At 40.3% G+C, this 27,773-nt stretch overlaps 1 protein-coding gene across 1 annotated transcript; it reads right to left on the bottom strand.

Annotated features, from left to right (window-relative positions):
• Window positions 1–768: 768 nt before the first annotated feature.
• On the bottom strand, window positions 769–9,939 carry LOC134570201 (keratin, type II cytoskeletal 5-like). Its single transcript, XM_063428489.1, has 9 exons — window positions 9,361–9,939; window positions 8,489–8,718; window positions 8,175–8,235; window positions 6,919–7,014; window positions 6,419–6,583; window positions 4,639–4,764; window positions 4,037–4,257; window positions 3,800–3,828; window positions 769–1,859 (listed from the first exon to the last, which is right to left on the bottom strand). Exons 1-9 carry the CDS (start codon window positions 9,844–9,846, stop codon window positions 1,606–1,608), a joined length of 1,668 nt encoding a protein of 555 aa, XP_063284559.1. The 5' UTR covers window positions 9,847–9,939; the 3' UTR covers window positions 769–1,605.
• Window positions 9,940–27,773: the final 17,834 nt, after the last annotated feature.

Here is a 27,773-nt window from a genome sequence, read left to right as displayed (position 1 = left end):
CAATGCATGTTTCCTATCTAAGCCAAGAATTATTGTGAGTGCTGCACTTTTCTACAAGTAAATCCACTATCGCGAGTCATCTGACCAAACAGGACATAAAACTGTAACTCGTTTGAGTTGCTATTGATTACAAAGTTTGATATTTTGATCTAACTTTTGCAAAACAGTCAGCAACCCAACCTCTCAATGTTTAGTGTAAAGACTTCCAGATTCTCCTCCAGCAGTGATTTTAGAGGTAAATGTAATGACATTAATCTAGACCACAAACGCAAGTGTCCACCTGTGTGTAGGACTACTGACGAGAAACACAAAACTATAGCCAGGTTCTAATTACAAGCATCCGCATTCCTAACGAATCTCAACAAGGGTAATCTATACATCCATAACTTAGCACTCTAACTATATTAACAATGGCAAACTCTTAAACAAAGTTTTAGTTCCTTATGATAAAAGACACTCACAGGATAACTGTTTTACAGCCTGCATCTTCTTTTTAACAAAATATGTAAAGGTTATTTATGAGACCTTAAGAGGAAGCATAAAGACTGAAAGTGTTTGCGTATGTGCATGTTTTGTTGGGTGTCTGTGTTTTGTTAATATCTATAAAATCACCAATTTACCATATGTGATCTAACTTCCACTGCAAGCTTGTTTATATTTGTACACATGTTCTAATCTAGAGAAGGTTGGTTGTCACTCACTTTAGTAGTAATTCATTTTTTAATATATCTTTAAAATGTGTATGTAAAAAATGTACTTGAAACATAATACCATTGACATTTATTTGACAGAAGTGAGGCTTTTCATGAAAAAGGTATAGCGCATAAGGTACAGAAATGACACAAGTTAAACCCACACAGCCAATTTATGCAGCCAGTATCATGTCATACACCCATTGTCATGCAGAAAATATTGCTAAGGCAGCATTCTTCAGATGTAATGTATATCCACACCTATGCCAGCGCTGATTGTATTATGGGCTTAGTTTACATTTAGACCATAACTAGCAATGCTTACATACAACTTATGGCCTGGCTGTCCCAGTAGCAGGAGCATGAGATGTGGCTATAAATCACAGTAATTATCATTTTAACCTACCCCAACAATGTCAGAAATAGACTATGATTGTTCAGTGCATTACAAGATTCTGTTTCAATTAAAGCAAGAAGGAACAGGAAATAGGTATAGGAAAAACTGGACTTTTATTTTACCTAAAACCAGGGTTTGGTTATACCTATGCATTTCTACATAATGATCCCAAAATACGCCATTCTTTTTTAAGGATCTTGTTTTTATTCATTTGCAAAAGGGGGTAAAAGAAACATTTCAATTAGATCAGGCATACAATAAAACCACGTGTTTGATAAATTTCAAGCCATTTACTTTCTTTAGTGTTAAGTAACAATGTTGGCTGTTCCAGCAATTGTAGAAACTCATGTTTACAGCTATGAAAGATGTAACAAGTTACATGGAAACTTCATAATACACCCTGTTGTACTTTAGAGGATAGGATCAGCAATGTAGTGATTTTAAAGCTTATTATCTTTGAAGGAAGCCCTACACTTCTTGATTTTGTAGGTGCTGACATTTCTAAGGTTTTGGTATTTAACTTCTATAGCTTGATTGGCTTGATGAGAACCTCACGCTGCTGCTGCCACCACCACCACCACCAAATCCGGAATATCCTGAGGAACTTGCAGAGCCAAATCCACCACCACCTCCTCCTCCTCCTCCAGAGTAGAAAGAGCCACCACTTCCTCCACCTCCTCCACTGCCGTATCCACCTCCAAAGCCAAATCCAGCTCCTCCTCCTCCTCCTCCACCTCCTCCTCCACCGGACACCTTTCCACTGACCACAGCTGTAGATAAATAAAACAATTAATATTCAATCTTAAAAGGTGAGACTGTTACCAAAAGAGTAAACATAACTGTGTCATGTCATATTATTGTCACTTGTCTGTTGGTTTAACATAATTATAACACTGATGGTTAATCTACCAATATTCAGTGTGCACTCTGGAACGCCTGCTCCATCTGCAGCAATATAAAATCAACAGTCATACTCGACCTCTTCATCTCAAATTCTTTCACACTTCTTGCACTCACTGAGACCTGGCTGTCCCCCTCTGATACTGCTACTCCTGCTTCGTTATGTTATGGTGGGCTACAATTCTCCCACACTCCTAGACCAAAAAAACTGTAAAGGAGGTGGTGTAGGCATTCTTCTGTCTCCTTAATGTACCTTTCAACCTATCCTCCCTGCCCCTGCCCTATCCTTTACTTCCATTGCAGTTTCCACTGTCCGTCTATTTAAACCCACTACTCTAAGAATTGCCATCATTTCATTTCTCCTCTCCCCTGGTCATCCTAGGCTATTCATAGAACACTTTTATTCCTGGTTACCCCATTCCCTCTCCTTTAGCACTCCTTCCCTCATTATTGGGAACTTTAATATCCAAATCAACAACCCTAACTGCCGTGATGCCTCTCGTCTGTTAACTATAACCTCCTCCGTTGTACTCACACAGTGGTCTAATTCATCAACTCGTACAGCAGGAAACACTCTTGACCTCATCTTCACCAATCTCTGTACCACCTCTAATCTCTCCAATGTTCCATATCCTCTATCTGACCACCATCTACTGTCCATTGACATCCGCATACCCCGTACCCAAAGTAAACAACCCTCACCACATCAGTCTTGCAGAAACCTCCATTGTCGTGACCTACAGCACTTCTCCAGCAACCTCCGAAGTCTCCTTTCACCCATCTCAAATCTCACCTGCCCTAACACTGCAACCTCCCACTACAACTCCACTCTCTCCTCTCAACTAGACATCATTGCACCTCCTAAATTTAAATGCACTAAGTACCCCCAATTACAACTTTGGCACACTAAGCTGTGAAAAGTGTATCATTTTGCAGTTGCGTGTTGTTTATGTGCCTATATGTTCAAATAGGCTAAACTACAATGGTATGGATTTTTTTTAACTAACAGAAAATTGTCAATTGAGGACCAAATTATTTAAGCCAAAGTAACCGAGTTGAATATATAAAGTAACTGAGTTGGTCTTTTTCGAACATCATTTTGCAAATTCAAAATCAAGGTTGCCATAACTTCTTGTGAACTTTTCAATTACTTCGGTATCACATTTAGATTTCACATATGTCACTTGTACTATGTAGTTATAAACTACCAATAGATTTAATATTGTTGTATTATTGGACTGTATACAGATCTGTTATATTAAAAGAAGTAAAGAGCACTTCTCAATAGAGTTTACAATCTAAAACATAAGGGAACTAGTTCACAAGGGGATCAATGATATTAGGTTATAAAGTGTTCCTACTTCCGACACAATAGGGTGTAGAAAGCAACCAGACTGATTTAATGCCAAGATACAAGACGTGCTATTGACATTTTATTCATATAAAGGAACAATTAAGGCTCTATATATGTTTAACTTCTTGATATATTTTACTATTTACTTTCCAACTCCATGTATATACCAAGTTGAAGTGTATTCCATTTTCTAAGTGAAAGTGTTATAGCACTTAGCAAATTATTATTACATTAAATAGCTACTAGTGGTGAACATGAAAACTAGTAATTAGACATCATAGTGTGTGATTTGTCACTGTTCAACACAAATACACACAATCACTAATACATACACACACACCCACATATATGTATCAAGTAGTAACTTGGCAAGTTGTGGTCAGCACCCTATATTTCAATATGTTCTCTGTTAGCAACATTGGAAGATTGAAATAGATTTATACAAATAGTACTTACAAATGCTGAAATTGTTGTCTGCTCCCAATCTGAAACAAAGAAACAGACAGAAATAAGCATGGCACATGTCATATATCAATTAACCATTGTAAAGTAATGCAGAGTCTATTAATTTTTTGGGGGGTTATTAAGAGTTTTTTAAAGACATTGATGCATGTCAAAAAATTTAAGCTATATGTTGTGCAAAAAAATGTTAAAAAAAATATACAATGTTATTGTATATTTGTGTTTACTAACCTGCCCTCCTCTCCTTCCAGCAGTTTCCTGTAGGTGGCAATTTCAACATCCAGAGCCAGTTTCACATTCATGAGCTCCTGGTATTCTCGCAGTTGGCGAGCCATTTCCTGCTTGGCATTCTGCAGAGCTGCCTCCAACTCAGCGAGTTTGGTATGGGCATCCTTAATGACAAGATCGCCACGATCCTCGGCTTCAGCAATGGCTGTCTGCAATTTGGCAATCTGCATAACACATGAGATTTGACATTATGCTTTGTAAAGTTGTAGATGACTACAAGTGCAGTGTGAACTAGATCAGGACTACAAATAAATATATATATATATATATATATATATATATATATACAGCAAATGATAATAAAACTATGAAGTTCCAAGTCGATAGAACTGGTTAGACTAGCGCTTTTCACTTATTTCCATTTATTCACTTTTCTCAATTAACTACTGAGACTCAAGGACATGTCTCCTTAGCTCCTAGATGTATGGACCATATGAGGAAAAGTGTAAGGAAATTTTAATGAAAGTGAGGAATAGATAGATTGATCGGTAATAAGTTCTTTGTTTGACAAATGTTTTTCTCCTAAATTGCAAGCCATTTTATACCTGCTTCTTCACATTTTCAATCTCAGCTCTCAGTCTCTGCATCTTGCGGTTAAGATCAGATATCTCATTCTTGGTATTACGCAAAACATCTCCTTGTTCACCGGCAGATGCTTGTAATTCTTTAACCTACAGGAAAAAAAAATGTTTATTTTAATAAATACTCCTCAATGATAATCTAAACAGAGCTACTCTGTACTTTCAAGTAGAGTCTAATTAACTGTTTTCTGATACATCCATTTACTGATGATCACAGTTGCTATTTGTTTGATAAAGTCTGCATATTTTTTTAAATACTGTACAAGGCCTATGTTGAAAAGATTGGCATAAACGTGAACACTGACAGCCTGCCTCTATAATGTTATAATGTAATTAAATAACAGTACTCTACTTTAAATGTAATATTGTTTATCTAGTCATTTTCTCGGTAACCTACTAGCAAGTCTTCATGTTTTAATGTTATACACCAGATGTTATCTTTAATTCTGTAACTATCTTTTGAAATATTAATGCTCTTCAGTTTTAGATAGAAACCAGTTTTGGATGTATTATTATATATTAATTTTGTATAGCCATCAGTAATATTTACTTAATTTTCTCTAGCATGTTGTACTACCTCAGTGACCTTAAAATAGTAATGATCTGCCTCAACTGGATTTTGGAAATAGCCGTAGTGTCCTTAATATACAAGTTTGGCTTTGGAAGCCTCCTTAGAACCTACAAAGTATTTTGGCTTGTCTTGGTAAAGCCAATTCAAATTATTTGTCAAGGCTTGATTTTGTATGAAGTAACATGCCTTAACATGATTTGATATTGTCTACATTGGTCTGTATTGTTGAACTAACATGTGATAGCATGACTTGGCCTACCTTAAGTTAGCTTGGTATGTTAGGTAAACATGCTGTAACTTGACTTGTTAAAGCCAAACCTAGTGTCTTTGCTATATCTAATGTTGTTTTGGTATGTTACAACAGCGTCACCTACACGCCTTAACATGACTTTGTTAGCGTACCTACAGTAATGCCTGTGACATAGCTTGAATTTGTTAAATATGTTGCGTTAGCGTTATTAACATGTGCTAACCTGATTTGTTTACAAACTTTTTTATATTTATTTCAGTATTTTCAGCATAAATTTTACTGTATAGTTTTTTTTGTTTTTTTTTTATTGGTATGCTGCTTTAGCATCACTAACATCCTGTACATGCAATTCATAAGTCAGCTCTATGTAATGAACATGTAACATTACTATTTTTGAGTATCTCAGTCTTCTAATGCAACAGATTTGTACAACTTTGTCTTGATCACTAAATTTAACATCAAAGAGTAACACATTTGATTATCTCGTTAAGAGAATTTTTAGTTTAATGACTCCATACCTTAGAGTCTTCAGTTAATGGCAAAACTGCTATTATTATTTTAGGTTCACTATTTAATTACCATCTTTAAAATGTATCACCTTGCCGTGTCTAGTATCCTCAATTTATACTTTGATGTGTTGCATAACAGCACAGATAGTGCATATATCATATATCAATTTACTATTGTAAAGTAATGCGGGGTCTATTTTTTTTTTCTTGAGTTTGTAAAGAATTTTTTTTTTAATTGTCTGTCAATTTTTTACAGACATTGATACATGTTCAAAAAATGTAAGGTATATGTTGTGCAAAAATTGTTTAAAAAATATACAATGTTGTATTTGGAACTTGTACGTAGCTAATTATTTTTTTTCTGTTGAGTTGTCTTGTCTTCTTTAAGGAGTCAGTTTAATCAATATTAATTACCTTGCCCTGGTAAACAGCTTCAGCTTCTGTTCGGCTCTTCTTAGCAATGTCTTCATACTGAGCCTTCACCTCAGCAATAATGCCATCCAGGTCCAAAGCGCGGTTATTGTCCATTGAAAGGATGACTGATGTATCTGAGATTTGAGCCTGCAACTGTTCCATTTCCTATCAAAATCGAACATGTCAATCAGTGTGTGGTTGTTCTAGGAATTAAGACCACCCCAGTTTTATTATACAGTTCTATAAAATAACCACAATTTAAAATCATTACAGATCAATGAAATTGAGTTTTAATGAACTGCTTTTTAGCATTTTGTTTAAAAAAAAACCAAAAAACTTCATATTCCTAACGTCTCACTAACTTAGGATCTCCATGGGACTCTTTTAATGGCTATAATTTGGACTAAAGCAAGCCTTGCACGTACTTAGATAATACTGACACAATTTCTCTATTGCTCATTAAAAAAGATTAAAGCAATAAAACAATATATATGCATTACCGCTCCATAGAGAGTCTTCAAGAAGTTGAGTTCATCGGTTAAGGCATCAACCTTAGCCTCCAGCTCCACCTTTCCTATGTAGGCTGCATCCACATCCTAAAACAATAATAGGGAAGTGGTTAAAAAAGGCAATGGTTTACTACGAAATACATTTTAAATTTGGTCCCTATGCCATTTTCTTGAGTTTTATTGATCATAATAAACAATAAAAATATTCACTAATTTTCAAGGATGTCCTTAGGTTTAGATAATTATTCACTCTTGATACAACCTGGACCCATTATTGAATTCCTGAATCTAAACCATGAATTGTATTTGTTGTGTTCCCTATAGCTTTTTATGTCTGTGCCATTTATAGGATTTGCACCTGTTATGATAAACAGTTATGCTTTTAAGAAAGCTTTCCTGATAATAATGATGCTGTATAAAAAAAATATATGTATTTATATGTGTGTGTATTAAAAAGCACTTTAACTAATGCTCTTTATCAGTGGTTCCCAAGACAGTCCTCAAGGCTCCCCTACCACTCCAGGGTTTAGAGATTACTCAGTTGTGTCTAACTGGGTAATCCCTAAATCCTGGACTGCTAGGGGAGCCTTGAGGACTGGTTTGGGAACCTCTGCTCTATATAATTCATCAGACTTTAGCGCAGGGGTGCCCAAAAGGTAGATTCTAAGATGTTTTAAAACTACAGCTCCCATGATGCTTTGTCATTCTAGAGCATTATAAAGGTATGCAAAGCATTATGGGAGTTGTAGTTCTACAACATCTGAGGATCTACCTTTTGGGCACCCCTGCTTTAGAGCATCTCTACTTTTGTCTTTTTCTTGGCTGACTATTTAATTTTTTGTTAAGACTTGCTTAGTATCTATAAGCAATGATAAATGATACGCGGGTTACTAATTTCTAATTGCCAGAAGCCTGCCAAGTTACACCCAAAATAATGTACTTCTCTAATTGATATCACTTTGAATAAACCCACACCCATGATTTCTACATGGGTTAATCTGACTAATTACTTATATTCTACAGATTATAATGCAACTGATTTTACACCTGGAAAAAATTAATACATAGTTATTTTGACGACTAATTATGAATTGCTGGCTTTCAAACAAATTCTGCTTTCGACTTTCTTTAATCTATACATATCCTGCTCTTGATTTATCCTCTGTAATAAAAAAAAAGAAAAATAAGAACAATTTTTATTACATTGCAAATTAAAAATATATCTTAAACCAGTAAAAAAATCTTACCTTTTTAATCACAACAAATTCATTTTCAGCTGATGTCCTCTTATTAATTTCATCTTCATATCTACAAAGAAAAAAAGTGTGTCACTACTAATTTGTGTGTAATCAGAATTGCATTGAGGAAGCAATATGATTGGTAAATGGTCTATTGACTAAATAGTGAACTGTAAAGGTTTACAAAAATTTGGATAAAAAACGCTAAGATGGAACGATGTTCAACTAAGACATGTTTGATAGTTTCAGACAGAAAGAGAGAGAGAACTAAAAAAAATGACAATTTAATTATTACCAGGAAATATAGATGTTAAATGACTCACTTGTTCTTGAAATCATCAACCAAGTCTTGCATGCTTCTTAGTTCTCCATCAAGTCTGAATTTATCATTTTGCAAAGCATCCAGCTGCCTCTTTAAGTTGGCTATGTATGCTTCAAAAATGGTTTCAATATTGTTTTTCCGAGAACCTGAACCTTTCAATTGGCCACCTTGTTCTTGCAAGAGATTCCATTTTGTCTCCAGTACCTTGTTTTGTTGCTCAAGGAAACGAACCTAATGTCAAACAAAGAGTCCAAACAATTATTAGGAAAATGCAATGTCATGAGTATAAATATTAGAGACGAATAACATAAAATGAGCACGTGTAACTATAACAAATCTTCTAATGTTGCAAGTGGACTGTGGACTGATGCCACACGTATTTTTATATAAGAAGACATAAACTGAAATTCTCTAAATCTCTATATGGCAAAACTATATCTCCAAGATTGTAAGCTCATTTGAGCATGGCCTCTTTGCCTCTTGTAGCTGACAACATTATATTTATCTTTCAATTACGTAGGAAATAAACCCACTGTATAATTTTAAAGCACTTTAGAAAATGTTAGCTATAGATAATGTTAGCTATATCCCCTTAAGGACACAACTTCTGGAATAAAAGGGAATCATGACGGAATATTTCAGTCATGTGTCCTTAAGGGGATATACATGCTAGCAACAATAACAGCATCAAATTGTTTGTGAGTACATTTGATTTGTATGGAAATCAGTTTTATTTGAATAATCCAGTAATGACAGACATACAATTTTGCTTATGTATCATGTACAATTGTAAAATATTTTGAGTCAAACAATGAACAGAAAAAAAGAGTGAATTTTCAATGAAAAAGTATAAGATGTAAAATCAAACATTACCTTGTCAATGAAAGAAGCAAACTTGTTATTAAGGGTTTTGATTTGTTCTCTTTCCTCCACTCGTACTTGTTGTATGCTTTTGTCAAATTCCAAATTCAGTGGGGTCAAAAGACCAACATTAACTTGAACTTCTTGGATGCCAGCTGATTGGCCTCCACCAAAACCTGCACCTCCAAATGATCCAAATCCACCTGCTCCTCCACCACCAAAGCCACCACCTCCAAAACCACCACCTCCACCACCGCCACCGCCACTACCAAATCCTAATCCAAAACCTGCGCCTCCACCTCCACCTCCACCTCCAGATCCGTATACAGCGTTTCCAGTGCTGATAGTGACGGTCTTCCTAGTCCCTAAATTGTAAAGACTTCTGCTACCAAAACCACCAGCTCCACCAGAACTTGAACTAGCCCTACCACTGCCTCCTCTTGAAACGGAAAAGGAGCTAAAGCCACCACCCGATTTCAACTGCTTAAACTGACTCATTTTGGGGGGAAAGGGAAAATAAATGTAAAGAAACAGAAGACAGATTGAAGGAGATAGATCCCCTCTGAGGTTTGGATGAAATCTCTTACTTATATATACTCTGAAACCTGGTCAGAATTGGTGTGAGGGGATCAGTTTACATGATCTATACACTTGACATGCCTGGAAGGCAAACAAAAAAAAGTATTTTTTTTTAACCTACTCTAAAATGAAATTTAAAGAATGACATTGCTTCCAGGCTCTAATGGTGCAAATGCAGCTTTTTTTTTTTTCAAGTACTGCTGAAACAGAAATGTAAAAAAATATACAATAAAATTTCCAGTATGGGTAATAGTTTCCATGTATATATGTATATAAAACAAACAAACAAACAAACAAACAAACAAACAAACAAACAAACAAACAGAGAGTGATAGATAGATAGATAGATAGATAGATTCAGGTTGATCTTCAAAAAACATGTTTGAATAAAAAACAATATGAAAATAGATAACACTGTAATCTTCACATTCTATATTAAAATATGTGTTTCTGACAACATGTGATAATTTCTTTCCTTTGTTTTTATTTTTGTCATTTTCCTTAAACAAGTTTCAAAGTGTTGTTTATTTTGCAGATCAAACATTCTAGCACCCCAAATTAAATTGGGGTAAAAGCACTAACAAAAAGTTGAAAAAGCATGGGATCATTAACAATGTTATGGTTACAACACACAAGATACAAGGTTATGCTGCCAGTTAGTGCCATACGTGAATAACAAATGTATATATTGCCTTGTAAATATCATGGTACTAGGGGTTATTAAAGTTATCTACATACTTCATAAAGTAAAAGTACAAGCACCATAACCACAACACCTATTTATGATGCCAGGAGTGTGCTGATGCCCTTCCAGTTCAAATTGTTAAACTATTTTAGAATGGTTTGACAACTTGCCTGCAGCCCATGCAAGGAGAATACAGCTAGCTTAATGAAGCTAAGTAGAGCTGTGCAGAGCTCTGCTCATTGGCTGAGAGCATCAACTGAGCTAAAACTAAGCCAATGAGGATGGTCCTGTATTGGCCAGGTTTAGCTCGGTTAAGGCATCTAGCTTCCTCTGCAGTACAAGACAGGATGCAGAGCAGGCACCCAGGGGAACCAAGTAAGTTGCCATACCATTCTAAAGTGGTTTGATATATTGCACTGAGAGGGCCCCAGGATCCTTCTGGCATCATAACAAGTAGGCTGTAGTGATTACGGTATTTAGTGAGTTATTTTAATTATAGGAATATTTACTATAAGCTTCAATGGTGAAGGAGGAAGGTAGTAACAGATAATAAGTTCATAATAGCAATAGATCTTGTGAGAATAAGCTCACAAAAAGTTTGGTAGAAGGGAGGATCTAATTACAGATGTGGGGAGTTTTAGCTCATGTAACAAGTTGGGGTGGGGCATGTGTAGTGGGATGCATAGCAATAGTTTCAAAACTCCAATAGAGAGCAGAGTAGTGGAGAGTAAGTCATAATGAGGAATTAAAAAAAAAAAAAATAGAAAAACTCAAAAATTGCTACTTCTATGGAAATTACACAATTGAATAAAACAATGAAACAGCTTGTGGTAACCATTTTTCGATGAACTTTTCTGTTTTCTTTTAAATTTATATTTAAATTTGTATTTAAATTTGTTTTAAGATTTAGTTAATAAATTCATGAACTAGCTCAAAAAAGGCAAAGCCTGGGCAATCATTGCAGAGATGGGCGAGTAATAGAAATATTTAATTGCTTCTATTCTCTGTATGCTTTCTCTATGTTGACTACCAAGTAAAAAGTACAGACCTTATAACAGTAATGGCGAACATATGGCACGTGTGCCACAGGTGGCACGCCGGGCCCTCTCTGTGGGCACACAGCCATAGGTCGCCGGTCGGCATCAATGCAGAGTAGGTACCTGCCTACCCAAAACAGCAGGCGGCTACTCTGCTTCCGTGTCCGGAGGCAGGGGGACGGATCGAGGAAGCAGCTCTCCCGTTCTCCCGCGAGCATCGCGTGGGAGGACAGGAGAGCTGCAAGACCTGTCCCTCTTACCACCACCGGACCACCAGGGATTTCTGTGTGCCCCCCTTCTTCACAAAAGGTAAGAAGAAGGCAGGGGGGATACAGATTGTATTAAATAATGTTTTTTTTGGTACGGGTGGGGGTTTGAAGTATTAAATAATGCAGGACCTGTCCCTCTTACCACCACCAGACCACCAGGGATTTCTGTGTGTCCCCCTCCTTCACAAAAGGTCTCGGGAGGGGGGATACAGATGGTATTAAATAATGTTGTTTTTTTGGTGCGGTTGGGGGTTTGAAGTCCATCCAGGCTCCTTCCACTGATGCCGCCGGGAGACAGGAAATGACGTCAATCAGGCACCACGGCCTGATTGAAGTAATTTCCTGTTTCCCGGCGGCATCAGCGGAGGTAGCAGTGCTGGAACAGCACTTAAGTCAGTGCTCCCTCGCGCCCATACCCCCTCACAGCAGTGGGAAGGAATCGGATCCACCTGGTAGTGAGCCTGGGTGGACTTCAAACCCCCACCTGCACCAAAAAAAACATTATTTATAAGCTGGTAGGGAGAGGGGGATATACTGGGGAAAGGGGGATTTGCTGGGGTAGTGAGGGGAAGATGCTGAAGGGAGAGAAGAGGAAAATCTGGAGGAGAGAAGAGGAGATGCTGGGGGAGAGAAGAGGAGATGTTGGGGAGAGAGAAGAGGAGATGCTGGGGGGAGAGAGGGATATGCTGTAGGTAGAGAAGGGAAGATGCTGGGGGGAGAGAAGAGGAGAATTAGTTCGGACAACTGTATAAGTTTTTTTTTCTAAACTTAAACCTCAGTATTCAGATTTAATAGCCGTGTTGGAACTTTGAGGGAAAAAAAGTTGGCATGTATTGCAGTTTGGGCACTCGGGCTCAAAAAGGTTCGTCATCACTGCCTTATAACAATGATTGACAAGAAGTTAAGATGGAGGAGCCCAAGTGCATGATAAAGAGATTTAAATTGTATTTTATTATTCACACCCTGCAGGTAAACATTTATATTTACTTAGTTAGTTGCATAGTTACATAGTTACATAGGCTGAAAAGAGACATGTGTCCATCAAGTTCCTTACATGTTTTTTGCTGTTGATCCAAAAGAAGGCAAAAAACCCAGTTTGAAGCACTTCCAATTTTGCAACAAACCAGGAAAATTCCTTCTTGACCCTAGAATGGTAGTAAGATTTATCCTTGGATCAAAAAGCTATTACTCTACAGTTGAAAATTGTTATCATTGAATATTTTGTTTTTGCAAGTATGCATCTTGTTGCTGTTAAAACATCTGTACAGATGTCTTAGTGTCCCTAGCTAGTTTTAGACCCCCCACATGCAATTACCAAAGAATATAAAATTAAAAAAGTGTCCTTCAGCACTTCTACAACTCCTTCTGGTCATACCTCCAGGTTTACAGTCCAATTCAATGTTCCTCATACAGGCGTATTGGGGACCATAGGCACATGTACTGGGCTTACCGTGATGTGCCTATGATTCTTTCACAGAGAATCAGTATATGCCCACATGCCGTCATGGTATTCTTGGGTATGAGAGCTAGGAAGTAACAGTCCCAGCTCTCATCCCTAGAGGACTTGCTGGCATGGCTTGAAACCCTGCTCCCATGCCTTCTAATGAGTTAAATACTCTCATTTGGGGTTACTAAGAAGGTGGAAACAATTGTAGTCACTATGACAACTTCCTTTAGATGAAGTTGTTGTAGTCAGTGTGGTGTTCCTTTAAATAATGTGGAGGAAGAGTATGACAAAAAAGGTTCCTATCAAACCAAAAGATAATAGACAACATAGATAACATTAACATGAACTAGTCAAAAGTGGTAGCATAAGGGTTATTCCAAACAAAAGCAGTGTTCTTGCACCTGAAAAACAAGGAATAGAGAAAGAAATCAAGAATAAATGCCAAGTTCTTCATGCAGCCCAATCTTCCCCTGGGGATATCTCTTCCCCTTGCTGGAGTGGTAGGGACATCTCTAAGGCCAGGCTGAGAGCAAGACACGGACATCACAGAAAGGAAGGGTGTGCTGCCCTAGGTCCTTGGTTGCTAGATAATATATGTATTGACAACACATGCCCAGTATGCACAGAATTAACATAGAACTCTTGTTCTGAGCTGGCTAATTACCCTGTCAGAGGTGAAGCATTTCAAACTGAAACATTGCACATACAGACTCCAAACACCATGAACACTAATCACTAAAGTAGTTATGGTGCTTGGAGTAACCATTTAAAGGGATAGTAATTGATGATCTATACTTTTAGAGTATACAAACACATGTGAGAGTATTTGTCAGAAAGAAGACTACTAATGAGAGATTGAACATCAGACCATTACAAGGCAGCAAATGGCGCTCATTTAAAAGATGTCATCTTCCGTACCTCGTCAAACAAATCTCTATACGTTAAGCACTCGTATGTAATATCATTGAAATCGGTTTATTAGTGAAAAAATATTGGATCCTCAATCCCAACTCTAAATTTGTAAATATGATATATATTAATCTTTATATGCTATTTTCCATCCGAAAAAGAAAAAAACTTTTCTAAAACTTTCTGATTATAAAATGTTTTTTTTTTTTTAGTTTGTTTGGGAGTTGTTTTTTTTTTACTTTTTGTGATATTATTTCCACTATATAATTGCATTGTTAACATTTTTTTTAACATGTCCGTTCATGTCACTACTCCATAATTTCTACTTCAATTGTAAATCTTACACTGAGTATGTTGCCTGAGGATATATATCTTAAAAAAAAAAAAAAAAAAAAAAAAGTGATTCTGTCTCATATAATTTAACTTATAATTTAAGGGAATTTGTTACATTTAACAAATTAACAAGAATTTTGCTGTTCTCTCTGCATTCACGTTAGGCTAAAAACAGATACAAAATCTTCTACTTGGCATTTTTACATGGAAGTATAAAGCATTTTTTGTATTTCTTTTTTTGTAAATGACATTCTATGTTCATGAACATTGTCGCTATATTTATACCTGTATTAAATGGAGGTGTGCAGGTTGCTGGTCACATGACATCACACATACAAGAAACAAACCTTTATGTAGAAGTGCAAATATTCCAATTCTGTAACATATTGTAGAACGATGATAATGTTTCCTAAAACTTTTAAACATCTTCTGAGATAGAATTGTTAAACATGCCACAACAAAAGTTTACATATATATATATATATATATATATATATATATATATATATATATATATATATACTATTTTCAAGCTGCATGTATCTATCTAATTTTGGCAACTCACACAACTCATCCATAATTATTGTTCAGGGGTTACTTAAAACACCACAACCACTTCAGAGTTTTGAGTTGTTCATGGTGCTTGGAGTCTGTATGTGCAGTGTTTCAATATGAAATGCTGTACATGCAAAGATATTACAAATTGTTGCCAGGGTGTAACTCTACTTCCAGCAGCGTCATTAGCCAGCTGGGGTTTGCTAATATTAGTTCTATGCATATTGAAAGAGCAATATAACCCATAAGGCACATTATGGCATAAGTCGGTGGACCATGTCTGGGCCTGCAGCTCCAGTTCTGTTTGTGAGGAGTCCTTCTCTGAGCCGGCAGAGAGATAAATAGATATCCTTACTCAGCCCTGCGCCCCTTACTTCATTGATGGAGCTTTGGGGTCTGCAACTCTGTTGGCTGCAGATCTCTTTAATAGCTCCTTTACAGTCTCCTATCACTTCTCAAGGACTCAATGTTATGACAAAGTGACCCCAACATGCAGAATGCAACCCTAAGGAGAGAAAACTTATTATTGGACCTTAGAATGGCTGGAATTAAAGTGGATAGCAAAAGAATAGTCAAGGAATAGCCAGAGTCTAGGAAAATCCAAGATCAGGTAATGATAAGGAATAGTTATGTCAGGAAACCCGAAAACAAGATAAATGAAAAAATGAGCCTAGTCAAGGAGAGAGCAGAATAGTTAAAATACCAAGCCAATTCAAAAATACCAGTAAATACTATCAGAAAATACAATAGCACTAGAGGGAACAACAAGTAAATCATAATATAGCACTAAATAATTAAAACCACGCCCCACCCCCCCAAACAGCAGAGGGTATTGAGTAATTTTCAAGGTAAGCAAAAAAAGGGAAACTGAAAAAAGCTCCATTAACCCCTTAAGGACCAAACTTCTGGAATAAAAAGGAATCATGACATGTCACACATGTCATGTGTCCTTAAGGGGTTAAACTTCTCCCCAACACTCAGATATCACACCACATAACCTCTCCCACAAAACACCTAGCCACACTCTGACACACTTCACACACACAACACACTGACCACTCCACAGAGAAAATACAGCCACCACACAAACAGCACTTAGGGGGACTCTCCAGTGCCAAAAAAACACATTCGTTTTGCTGGCACTGCAGGACCCTGCAGTGCCCCTCTCCCTCACACCCCATCCCATGTTGCTGGGTCAGGCTCCGCCTACTCTTCTCCTCAGCAGACGTCAGCCGGACGGGGAGACCTAATGCGCATGCGCGGCAATGGCCACGCACACGCTTTAGACTTCCCCATAGGAAACCATTATTCAATGTTTTCCTATGTGGATTTCGGTGACGCTGGAAGTAGCGTGAGGACGTCCAGTGCCGCTTAAACCACTTTTCATGTTCTAAGAACACTGAAGTCCCTCTAGTGGCTGTCTGATAGACAGCCACTAGAGGAGGACTTAACCCTGCAAGGTAATTATTGCAGTTTATAAAAACTGCAATAATTACACTTGCAGGGTTAAGAGTGGTGGGAGTTAGCACCCAGACCACTCCAATGGGCAGAAGTGGTCTGGGTGCCAATCGGCACACTCTGCCTTCCTACTATACAAGTCTCAACCTCTTCCACGCACAACACTCACAGAAAATCAGAGTTCTAGGGGAGGGGGCCCTAAGCTGGGATTCTGCCTAGGGCCCTTGCAAATTTAATCAGACTTAGCATACTGGGCACTTGTCATCAGCATGCCAACAGATGACCAAAAGCAGCACTTAAGTGGAAGTGGCATCACCACAGGATGTGTTTTTCAGGATGTTTTTGATTCAGTTATTTTTTGTATTTTTTGTATTTTTGCAGTGCATAAGATTAATACAGACAAGCTTAAGATACCCCAACATCAATCCTCAGGCATAGCATCACTCATTACATGGGGATAATAGGAAAAATGTGCACTATTTTATAATATTAACAAGATAAGCATGCATCAGTAGGTATGTCAGCGTGTCAATAATGTGAAGCAAGGGGTTAAACAGGCTGTGCTAACTTACAACACTATTAGTGATAAACAGTTGTTTAGGCATAGTAAGACAAAATTCATTATGAGTGTTGGGGGCTGAAGTTTGGAAAAATTACGCTTTTCCAGCTGATCACCATAAGCAAACAGGGCTTATACTTCCCTACTCACAACCATTACTAGAGGCATGTAGGTTACTTTAGGTAGGGTGTGCATATATCTAACATGAATAACATTGTGATCAAAGTGCTTGTTATGCCAGTATACCACCCAATCTGTCTTCGTCTCATCAGAGCTTGGTTAATGAGTCAAGGATAGTGTGATGAAGTGCCCTTCGCCACTTGTGTCAGGGTACCTGAGGCCTCTACCTCTAAGGGAGGTAGAGACTTGGTGGTTTATCCGTCCAGGCGAGCTGTTTCCTCCGTTCCTCGCGGTTCATCCAGCCACTTAAACACCGGCCGCGAGGAATCCACGTCCTTTTCTAGCAGGACGCTCAATACGTGACGTCATGACGCTATCACGAGCGACCTGCCACTCAAGTGTCCGATATCCAATCGGCACTTGTCAGAGGCGTGCTTACCATCCGGAGCCAGGGTATTTAAGCTTACTTCTCTCTTCAGCTCATTGCCCTGTCGTGGTTCTAGCTTGTCTAGTCACTCAGTGCTCTGGTATTCTAGTTTGCTCTATTTGGTTTTGACTCGGCTTGTTGTACTTCCCTGCTTCTCTGTTCTCCCTTGACCCGGCTTGTCTCTCGCTCATCTGTCTTCTCGTTCCCTCGACCTCGGCTTGTCTCTGACTATTCTCTATTACTCTCGGTACGTTAGTCCGGCCATTCTAAGGCCCGGTATACGTACCTTTCCACTCTTTGTACTCTGCGTGTTGGATCCCTGTCCCGATCCTGACATTACGACAGGGCCAATGGATCCTGCAGGTACAAACAGTCAGCTTGGTTCTTCTGATCCCAGGTTTGACGCCATGGAACATAGGATGGATCAGATGGCATTAGCACTACAGGCACTTTTGTCTCGTGCTAGTAACCCACCTGAGGAGACACGTACTCCTTCTATTTCTCCTGCAGTCTCAGGTCTAGAGGTAGCCACGGTAGGTGCTTCTTCCCGTATTACCCCACCAGTACGCTATGGCGGGTCACCGGAGAAGTGCCGTGGTTTTCTGAACCAGATTAGCATCCATTTCGAATTACAACCCCGCTCTTATCCTACAGATAGAGCGAAGGTTGGATTTGTTATTACTTTACTCATTGAGAAAGCTCTGAGATGGGCCAATCCTTTATGGGAGAATGATAATCCACTAGTCTATAATTATAATGCCTTTGTAGCTGCGTTTAGAAGAACTTTTGACCCTCCTGGTAGAAAGGTCAATGCAGCTAGATTACTGTTGCGCCTTAGACAGGACAATCGAACACTTGTGGACTATGCACTAGAGTTCAGGTCCTTGGCGGCAGAAGTTAAGTGGAACGAACAGGCTTATATAGATGTGTTTCTGAATGGGTTATCAGATGTAATTCTTGACGAGGTCGCTACTAGAGAACTCCCTGAGAATTTGGAGGATTTAATTTCTTTTATATCTCGTATTGATGAACGCATAAGAGAGAGGCAGAACACTCGAGATAGGAACCGTAGACCCTCCTTTAAACTAGCGCCTACCTTTCAAAATTCTGAGTTCGAGGACTTACGTATTTCTGAACCTATGCAGATAGGCAGTACTCATCTCACAGAGAGAGAGAGACAGTACAGAAGAAGGGAGGGTTTATGTATGTATTGTGGAGTCAGAGGACATTTACGCCTAAATTGTCCTAATCGTTTGGGAAACGCTCGCACCTAAGTTTCTCTAGAGGACAGGCCTTGGGTGTTTCTACTTTGTCCTCTATTCACAACTACAAAGAGTTCAGGCTTCTGTTACCCGTTTCTTTGAGGTGGGAGAAGGGAGTAGTAAAGACTATGGCACTAATCGATTCTGGAGCTGCTGAGAGCTTTATAGATCAGGGTTTTGTTGCCAAGCATGCTATCCCATCCCAGTTAAAAGAGACACCACTGGCTGTTGAGGCCATCGATGGTAGACCGTTACTTGAGCCTGTTATTTTCCATGAGACCATACCGATTAACTTAACTGTTGGCATCCTACATAAAGAGGATATATCCTTAATGCTCATTTCTTCTCCGTCTATTCCCATAGTCCTGGGGTACTCCTGGTTGAGGAGACACAACCCTATTATTAATTGGGAGTCTGGGGAGATAGTTTCGTGGGGAAAGAATTGTCAAGAAAAATGCTTGCGGAAGGTCTTACCTCTCGGATTAACTAACACATCGACTACCTCTGACAATCCTACAGAGACACAAATTCCGCCTCAGTATCTAGATTTAAAGGCAGTATTTGACAAAAAGAAAGCCGATACCTTACCTCCACACAGGTCCTTTGATTGCAAAATTAACCTACTCCCTGGTACCATGCCTCCCAGAGGTCATGTATACCCATTATCTACTAAAGAGAACTCAGTTCTAGAGGAGTATATTCACGAGAATTTAGACAAGGGATTCATCAGGAGGTCCTCCTCCCCTGCCGGGGCTGGATTTTTTTTTGTTAAAAAGAAAGATGGTTCTTTGAGACCTTGTATTGATTATCGAGGCTTGAATAAGATAACCATTAAAAATGCCTACCCGATTCCCTTGATCACCGAACTCTTCGATCGTTTGAAGGGCTCTACAATTTTCACCAAGTTAGACCTCAGAGGGGCATATAACTTGGTGAGAATCCAGCAGGGACATGAGTGGATGACGGCATTCAATACTCGATATGGTCACTATGAATATACTGTTATGCCTTTTGGGTTATGCAATGCGCCAGCTGTATTCCAGGATCTGATAAATGAGGTTCTTAGGGAATTTCAGCAAGATTGCGTCATTGTATACCTAGATGATATACTCATTCATTCTAGTGAGATTGAGACTCATCACAAGCAAGTCAGGAGGGTTTTGCACAAGCTTCTCCAGCATGGCTTGTACTGCAAGTTGGAGAAATGTAGCTTTGATCAAACCCAGGTAACCTTTCTTGGCTATGTGATCTCTGGGGAGGGATTTAAGATGGATCCGGATAAGCTCCAATCCATTCTAGAGTGGCCTTTACCCAAAGGTCTTAAAGCCGTACAGAGATTTATTGGTTTTTCTAATTATTATAGGCGCTTTATTAAGGGCTATTCTTCCATTATCGCACCTATCACTAATATGACCAAACAGGGGGCTGATACTAAGAATTGGACTACTGAAGCTCTCCTTGCGTTCAAAACCCTCAAGGAGCTTTTCGCTTCCGCTCCAATTTTAGTTCACCCCGACACTTCTCTGCCTTTTCTACTTGAGGTAGACGCATCAGAGACTGGTTTAGGTGCTGTTCTATCTCAAAGGTTGGGGGTTGATAAACCATTACATCCATGTGGATTTTTCTCTAAAAAATTGACCGGTACTGAAAGCAGATATGACATTGGTGACAGAGAATTACTAGCGGTTATCAAGGCTTTGAAAGAGTGGAGACATTTATTGGAAGGTACATTACATCCTGTTACCATTCTAACTGACCACAAAAATTTGTCTTATATCGGAGAGGCTAAGCGGTTGTCCTCCAGGCAGGCTCGTTGGTCGTTGTTTCTTACCCATTTCAATTACGTTCTGACTTACAGACCTGGGTCAAAGAATTCTAAAGCCGATGCGCTATCTCGCCAATATGAGCCCTCTGCTTCAGTTGAACCACTTATGTCCTCCATTGTACCCAAATGCAATATTATTGCTAATACCAGTCTCAAAATTCATTCTCCGCTACTTGACCAGATCTTGAAGTCACAACATCTAGCTCCCGGAAACACTCCTGAGGGAAGAAACTTTGTTCCTCCTGAACTTCAACTGGAGCTCTTACAATGTTTTCACGAAAGTAAAATAGCTGGTCATCCTGGTATTCGCAAGACATACTCTTTGATATCCAAGGATTTCTGGTGGTCTTCACTGCGAAAAGATATTGAGGAGTTCGTCGCAGCTTGTGAAACTTGTGCCAAGACTAAACTACCTCATGCATCTCCATGTGGCCTGTTACACCCCTTGGACATTCCTGAGAAACCTTGGTCCTGTTTGTCCATAGACTTTATCGTTGATTTGCCTGCTTCCAAGAGACAGACTGTTATTCTCACGGTGGTGGATAGATTTACTAAGATGGCCCATTTCGTGCCATTACCTAAACTTCCGACTTCTCCTGAATTGGCGGAGATTTTTGCAAGAGAGGTTTTTCGCCTACATGGGATTCCTTCGGAGATTGTCTCTGATAGAGGCTCTCAATTTGTCTCACGTTTCTGGAGATCCTTTTGTTCTCAAATGGGCATCAAATTGAACTTCTCCTCGGCCTATCACCCTCAGTCTAACGGAGCTGCTGAACGTACCAATCAAAAGATCGAACAGTATCTGCGTTGCTTTGTTTCCGAACACCAGGACGATTGGGTCGGTCTGATTCCTTGGGCGGAGTTCGCACACAATAACCTTGTTTGCGATTCAACTCACTCTAGCCCTTTCTTCATGAACTATGGCTTTCATCCTTCGATTTTTCCTTCGGTTTCCTCTTCTCAGGGGATACCGTCGGTTGATGATCATGTCGCCAACCTGAAGAAATTATGGGATCAGACTCGGCAAATTCTGTTACATAGTTCCTCGTTGTTCAAGAAACACGCTGACAAGCATAGAAGAGCGGCTCCTGTTTTTGTTCCTGGGGATAGGGTATGGTTAAGTACTAAGAACATTCGACTAAAAGTTCCATCTATGAAATTTGCTCCTCGCTACATAGGTCCTTACAGGGTTCTCACTCATATCAATCCGGTTGCGTATCGCCTTGCTCTGCCACCTGCCTTACGCATTCCTAACTCTTTTCATGTCTCCTTGTTGAAACCTCTTATTTGCAACAAATTCTCCTCTAAGGTCTCCTCGCCTCGTCCTGTTCAGGTGGAGGGTCGGGAGGAGTACGAGGTCAGCTCCATCGTTGATTCCAGAATTTCAAGGGGAAAATTGCAATATCTGGTCAACTGGAGGGGATATGGTCCTGAGGAGAGGAGTTGGGTACCTCAGGAGGACGTTCATGCTTCTCGCCTTCGCAGAGCATTTCACCTCCGCTTCCCATCTCGCCCCGGTTCCTTCCGCCCGGTGGGCGTATCTGAGAGGGGGGGTACTGTCAGGGTACCTGAGGCCTCTACCTCTAAGGGAGGTAGAGACTTGGTGGTTTATCCGTCCAGGCGAGCTGTTTCCTCCGTTCCTCGCGGTTCATCCAGCCACTTAAACACCGGCCGCGAGGAATCCACGTCCTTTTCTAGCAGGACGCTCAATACGTGACGTCATGACGCTATCACGAGCGACCTGCCACTCAAGTGTCCGATATCCAATCGGCACTTGTCAGAGGCGTGCTTACCATCCGGAGCCAGGGTATTTAAGCTTACTTCTCTCTTCAGCTCATTGCCCTGTCGTGGTTCTAGCTTGTCTAGTCACTCAGTGCTCTGGTATTCTAGTTTGCTCTATTTGGTTTTGACTCGGCTTGTTGTACTTCCCTGCTTCTCTGTTCTCCCTTGACCCGGCTTGTCTCTCGCTCATCTGTCTTCTCGTTCCCTCGACCTCGGCTTGTCTCTGACTATTCTCTATTACTCTCGGTACGTTAGTCCGGCCATTCTAAGGCCCGGTATACGTACCTTTCCACTCTTTGTACTCTGCGTGTTGGATCCCTGTCCCGATCCTGACAACTTGGTCCTGGAGAGGCCTGCTTGCCAGCCTCCTCCCCTGTTACTATGACTCTTTGATGTATTTGGCTTTAAAGCCCCTATTCTACCTTCAGACAGACTATTTATGTAGGTTGCTTTATTTCTCTTATGTTTTAGTCACTCTGTACCCATTATAGGTGCATGGTGTGTGTAATGTAATTATTTATAGTGTGTGTGTACTGTGAAATGTATTGCCTGATCTCCTGTACTGCTGAGGTTTGCTACCAACTAGGTGGATTTGGCTATGGAGCTTGTCTAGTGCCCTCTGTTGGTAGCAACAGCAATATGCACTACCTGAATAGCAAGACTGGTTCATTTGCATATTCGGGTAGATTTGCATATTGCTGTTAAATATTGTCTCCCCCACCCCTTTAAAAATATGCCATTATGTTATAATAAGTCACTGCATGTTGCCTGCGATGATTTGACTGTTTGTAATTTTATTTTATTTTCACAGCAATGTTAATGTAATGACCATATGGGCTAGTCCCAAGTAAAATAAAGTTTTAGACAGTTCTTCTTGATTCCTCAAAACGTAACCTTGTCTCGTTATTGGAGGGAGCTGTTATAATCACATTGGGGATTGCTATGCTCTGCGTACTCCCCTGAGCTTGAATCACTTAGCTCTTTTAAGAGCTGTTCCTGTTACGCTCTCCTTGGAGGAGAGGTCTTCCCCACACAGTCCTGGATGCTGGAGGTTCAAACTGGGTGGAAGGAAGAGGTCTTTCCCGCACAGTCCTGGAGGACAGAAGCTGATTCCAGGTGGAAGGAATATGGCGAGACTCCAGTCAAGCTATGGCGGTTGCGGAGTCTGCGGTGGTTGTTGTGTTCGGTACGGTGCTTGTGGTCCTCGGCGCAAGCTAGGAAGCGTCCATCAACGGAGGGTACTCGGTCGGAGTACGGGGAGCTCCGTTACAGATAGTATATGTTGGACTCAAGTTACAGGCCATCAGGTAGGTCCCACTAGTGGGTAGGTCGGACATTAATCCTATTCTCCTATGGGGGTCATGTCGTGTTGTTGAGCATAGTCCACTTTTGGGAGCAGTGCGGTGGTGTGGAGTTGGGGTGCCCCTCCAGCCCCTGGGTTGTGGGAGAACTGGTACCTTCTGGCCACGAGCCTGGGGCCGTCGAGGTCCAGGGTCTTCCCATGTGGGATAATAGGGTGGGTTTTACATGTGTCTTGCAAGTTTATTTTGCGGCATTTGGCCCCTCGTAAGTGTGGCTGGTAACTTTGGGTCGAGACCCATTTTGCCCTCAGCCCAGGTCAGCAATATGTGCTGGTGGCTGAAGCTGGGCGCAGTTTTGTGCCCTTGACGGGTTTCCCAAGCCTCCTCTTGCCTCTGCCTTGCTTTCGTTGAGGTGGCTCATACGTTTTCATCGCTGGCTACATGCTTTTCAGCAGCTTAGCCCAGAATCGATTAAAGATAACTTTGATAGGGTCACTTGCATCTTTTCTGGAGCTCATCAAGTCGGGTTGGGGTAGCTGCAGGCCGTGTGTAGCTGGGCCATGCGCATCCGCCATCTTGGATGCCTCTGCTCCCGTTTAGCTTGGGAGTGCAGCGGGGTTCGTCAAAAGTTATGGCGCTGTCAGCTCAGATTGTCTGGGACTACGATATCCCCCACCGGTCCACGAGGGGGGGAAGTGAGTCGTGTCCGTGTGTGACTTGTGTCAGCGGAGGGAAAGAGGCCACCTTTCCCCCTCTCCGTCTCTGGAAGGCTGCAATCTGCTGCTGTAGTTATCGGGCACTCTGAGCTTTGGTACCGTTACCATAGGGTGCGTGCGGGTTCCCCCCACTTATAGGTCACTTTAAATGGTAGTTCCCAGCACTTTAGCCCGAGCAATCTCTGTTTGTTTTGCTATACCACAGGAGCTCATGCGAGACACATCTTGCCAGCTCGCTGGTCAGGCTCCGCCCCTCCCATATTTTTGTTTTTTGAGGGGGGGACCATGCCACATAAACTGTGTTTTATTAATTATTATAATTATAATGAAAAAATATTTTGGTTGGAATAATCATTTAAGTACAACTCTATCAAAAGCATGGATAATTTGGAAACTATGATCAATAAAAAAATAGCCACATTTTCTAATCTGGGCCACTTCTCTCCACTTGCTTGGAAAAAAAGGCTATCCAATTGATAATTGCTAAATTATTAATTGACGAATATTATAACGCATTTTCTGAATAAATTAGGGATTTGTGACCTACATTATAACCAGCCTGGCATGATACATTTCCTAATAACACACTGATGGGTTTGGTATGCCTGGCAGGTACATGTTAAGCTTGTTCTTACAAATTTTTACAAAGTACTTAAATAATGTGTATAACAGCGTAGCTCATCTACAGAAATTCTCTAATATCAATTAACGTATTGATTTACTGCAATAAATGCTAAAAAATAAATTGAATTACTATTGCATATAATGACGTGTGTAAACATGAGTTCATGATGCTGCTCAAGAACCATGTCTTTCCGTGTTATTTAAAACACTATTTCTGGTGATAATAGGAAAAAAATATCCAAGGGCTTGCTTTGAGATGACGTGAATATTCTTTGTTTATTTTAGTATTTAGGTGAAAGCAGAGGCTGTTAAAATTGTATCCACTAAAGTGGCAGTTCGAGCGCTTTTACAAAGGATTTCTTTGAGTCACAAAAATCTGAATTTTCCAGGTTATTTTGGCCAACACAAAAATACCAATATGCGTAACAAACCCTTTAGTATTGCTATTCAGCCAGACATACTGATCATTTTCCTGTTCTTACTATTTAAGTGGATCAACAATAAAATCTGTTTAACATAGACTGTTTGATAATTAAGTATAACTACAGGTGTAATGTCAGAGAAACAGAGAGAAACATTTCTAACAGCAAATATTTCCTAAAATGAACACTCCAAGCAGTGGAGTACCTACCACGGTCGCAGGGGTCACACCTGCAATCGGGCTTCTCACTCTGCGACCCTGCTACCGTGGGCCGCCTGGACACCTGCGGTTTCCAGGTGTCTGGCAGGAGGGGAGAGCTGTGCTGTGCTGCTCCCCTCCTGCCTGTGTGTAGCGTGGCAGAGCAGTCTTAGAGGAAGTGCTCACTGTGAGAGTACTTCCTATCGGACAGTGCAAATCGCAGCGAGCCAGGTACAGGATGGGAGGGGGAGAGAAGGAGGGTATGGGACACAGGGAGGAGAGGGGGGTTAGAGGGACAAATGGGACACCTGTAGGGGAGGGGGAGAGAGGAAGAAATGGGAAACAGAAAGGGGAGGGGAGGGGAGAGAGAGGGAGGAATGGGACACAGGGAGGGGAGAGAGGGAGGGAATGGGACATATGGAGGGGAGGGGGAGAGATGAAGGAATGAGACACATGGTGGGGAGAGGGCAGAAAGAGTATATGGTAGACATGGTAGGGAGGGGGAGAGAGGGAAAAATAAGACACATGGAGGGGAGGGGGGAAGAGATTGAGGAACGGGGCACAGGGAGGGGAGAGGGAGAAATGGGACACATGGAGGGGCAGGGAGGGAGGAGTGTATACATGGAGGGGCTTTTGGGAGAGGGAATGGGACACATGGAGGGGTTTAGTTTGCAGATTTTTGTTTGGTCTTTTGGGGGGTTTCTAGTTGCTAGTTTTAAATGTTTAGTAGATATGCCAAGCAAATGCTGGCTAGTTGCCACATGGCTAACTCTCACTGGTGCATTAGAAATATTCTTAATCTTATACTTTGTATAAGGCTACAATGCAAAAAGCACTGATTTTAATCTGGACACCATATACATCCGGACGATTGTTGCAGATTCACTCGTGTTGACTAAATGCTAACCGTATTTGACTTGAGTCAATATGAGAATTGCCATACTGGTCGGAAATAAGACATGTTTAGTGAATTACCCTGACAGTATAAAGCAGTGGTTCCCAAACCAGTCTTCATGCACCACCCAACCACCAGCACCATCAGTCCAGATTTTAGGGATTACCCGCTTGTGTCTAAGGTGTATTGGAAAGAAAAAAAAAACACCTTAGACACAAAGAAACAACTGGGTAATCCCTAAACCGGCATTGGCAGCGGGGGACTGGTTTGGGAACCACTGGTATAAGGCATTTTATAACCATGACACCGTGTGGGTCACCTTTCTCAAAGCCAAGAATGCTACAAGTAGGAAAGCTAGAACGAATCATCCATCTGTTCATAAAGTCCTCATTCATAATAAGTGTGGATCACAATGTGTGTCCTTTTTTTGCAGCTGAAATGAAAATACATCGTAAGGTCATGTTTTCAAAGTTGTATGACTATTTTTTATTAATTATAAGCCGCTACTTTACATTTAACAATTAATTAGTAGTGATGTCCCGAACGGTTCGCTGGCGAATAGTTCCTGGTGAATATAGCGTGTTCGCGTTCGCCACGGATGGCGAATATATGCGATGTTCGGTCCGCCCCCTATTCGTCATCATTGAGTAAACTTTGACCCTGTACCTCACAGTCAGCAGACACATTCCAGCCAATCAGCAGCAGACCCTCCCTCCCAGACCCTCCCACCTCCTAGACAGCATAGAATTTAGATGAATTCTGAAGCTGCATTCATTTTTTTTTGTATTTTTTTTTGTGTTTGTGTTTATTATACATTATCCTCCATAGCCAGTAACCTGTGTTTATTATACATTATCCCCCATAGCCAGTAACCTGTGTTTATTATACATTATCCCCCCATAGCCAGTAACCTGTGTTTATTATACATTATCCCCCCACAACCAGTAACCTGTGTTTATTATACATTATCCCCCCATAGCCAGTAACCTGTGTTTATTATACATTATCCCTCCCATAGCCAGT

The sequence above is a fragment of the Pelobates fuscus genome, chromosome 1, assembly GCF_036172605.1.
Source record: "Pelobates fuscus isolate aPelFus1 chromosome 1, aPelFus1.pri, whole genome shotgun sequence".
Taxonomy (NCBI): Eukaryota; Metazoa; Chordata; class Amphibia; order Anura; family Pelobatidae; genus Pelobates; species Pelobates fuscus.
The sequence above is the reverse complement of the archived record's forward strand: the minus strand, read 5'-3'. Positions and strand labels throughout refer to the sequence as shown.

Coding starts and splice junctions, on each gene's coding strand:
- LOC134570201 (XM_063428489.1), bottom strand. CDS start 9,846: ATGAGTCAGTTTAAGCAGTTGAAATCGGGTGGTGGCTTTAGCTCCTTT. Junction 4,765..6,418: donor AAGCTGTTTACCAGGGCAAG/GTAATTAATATT, acceptor TTTTTCCTGTAG/GTTAAAGAATTACAAGCATC. Junction 4,258..4,638: donor TTGAAAATGTGAAGAAGCAG/GTATAAAATGGC, acceptor TGTGTTATGCAG/ATTGCCAAATTGCAGACAGC.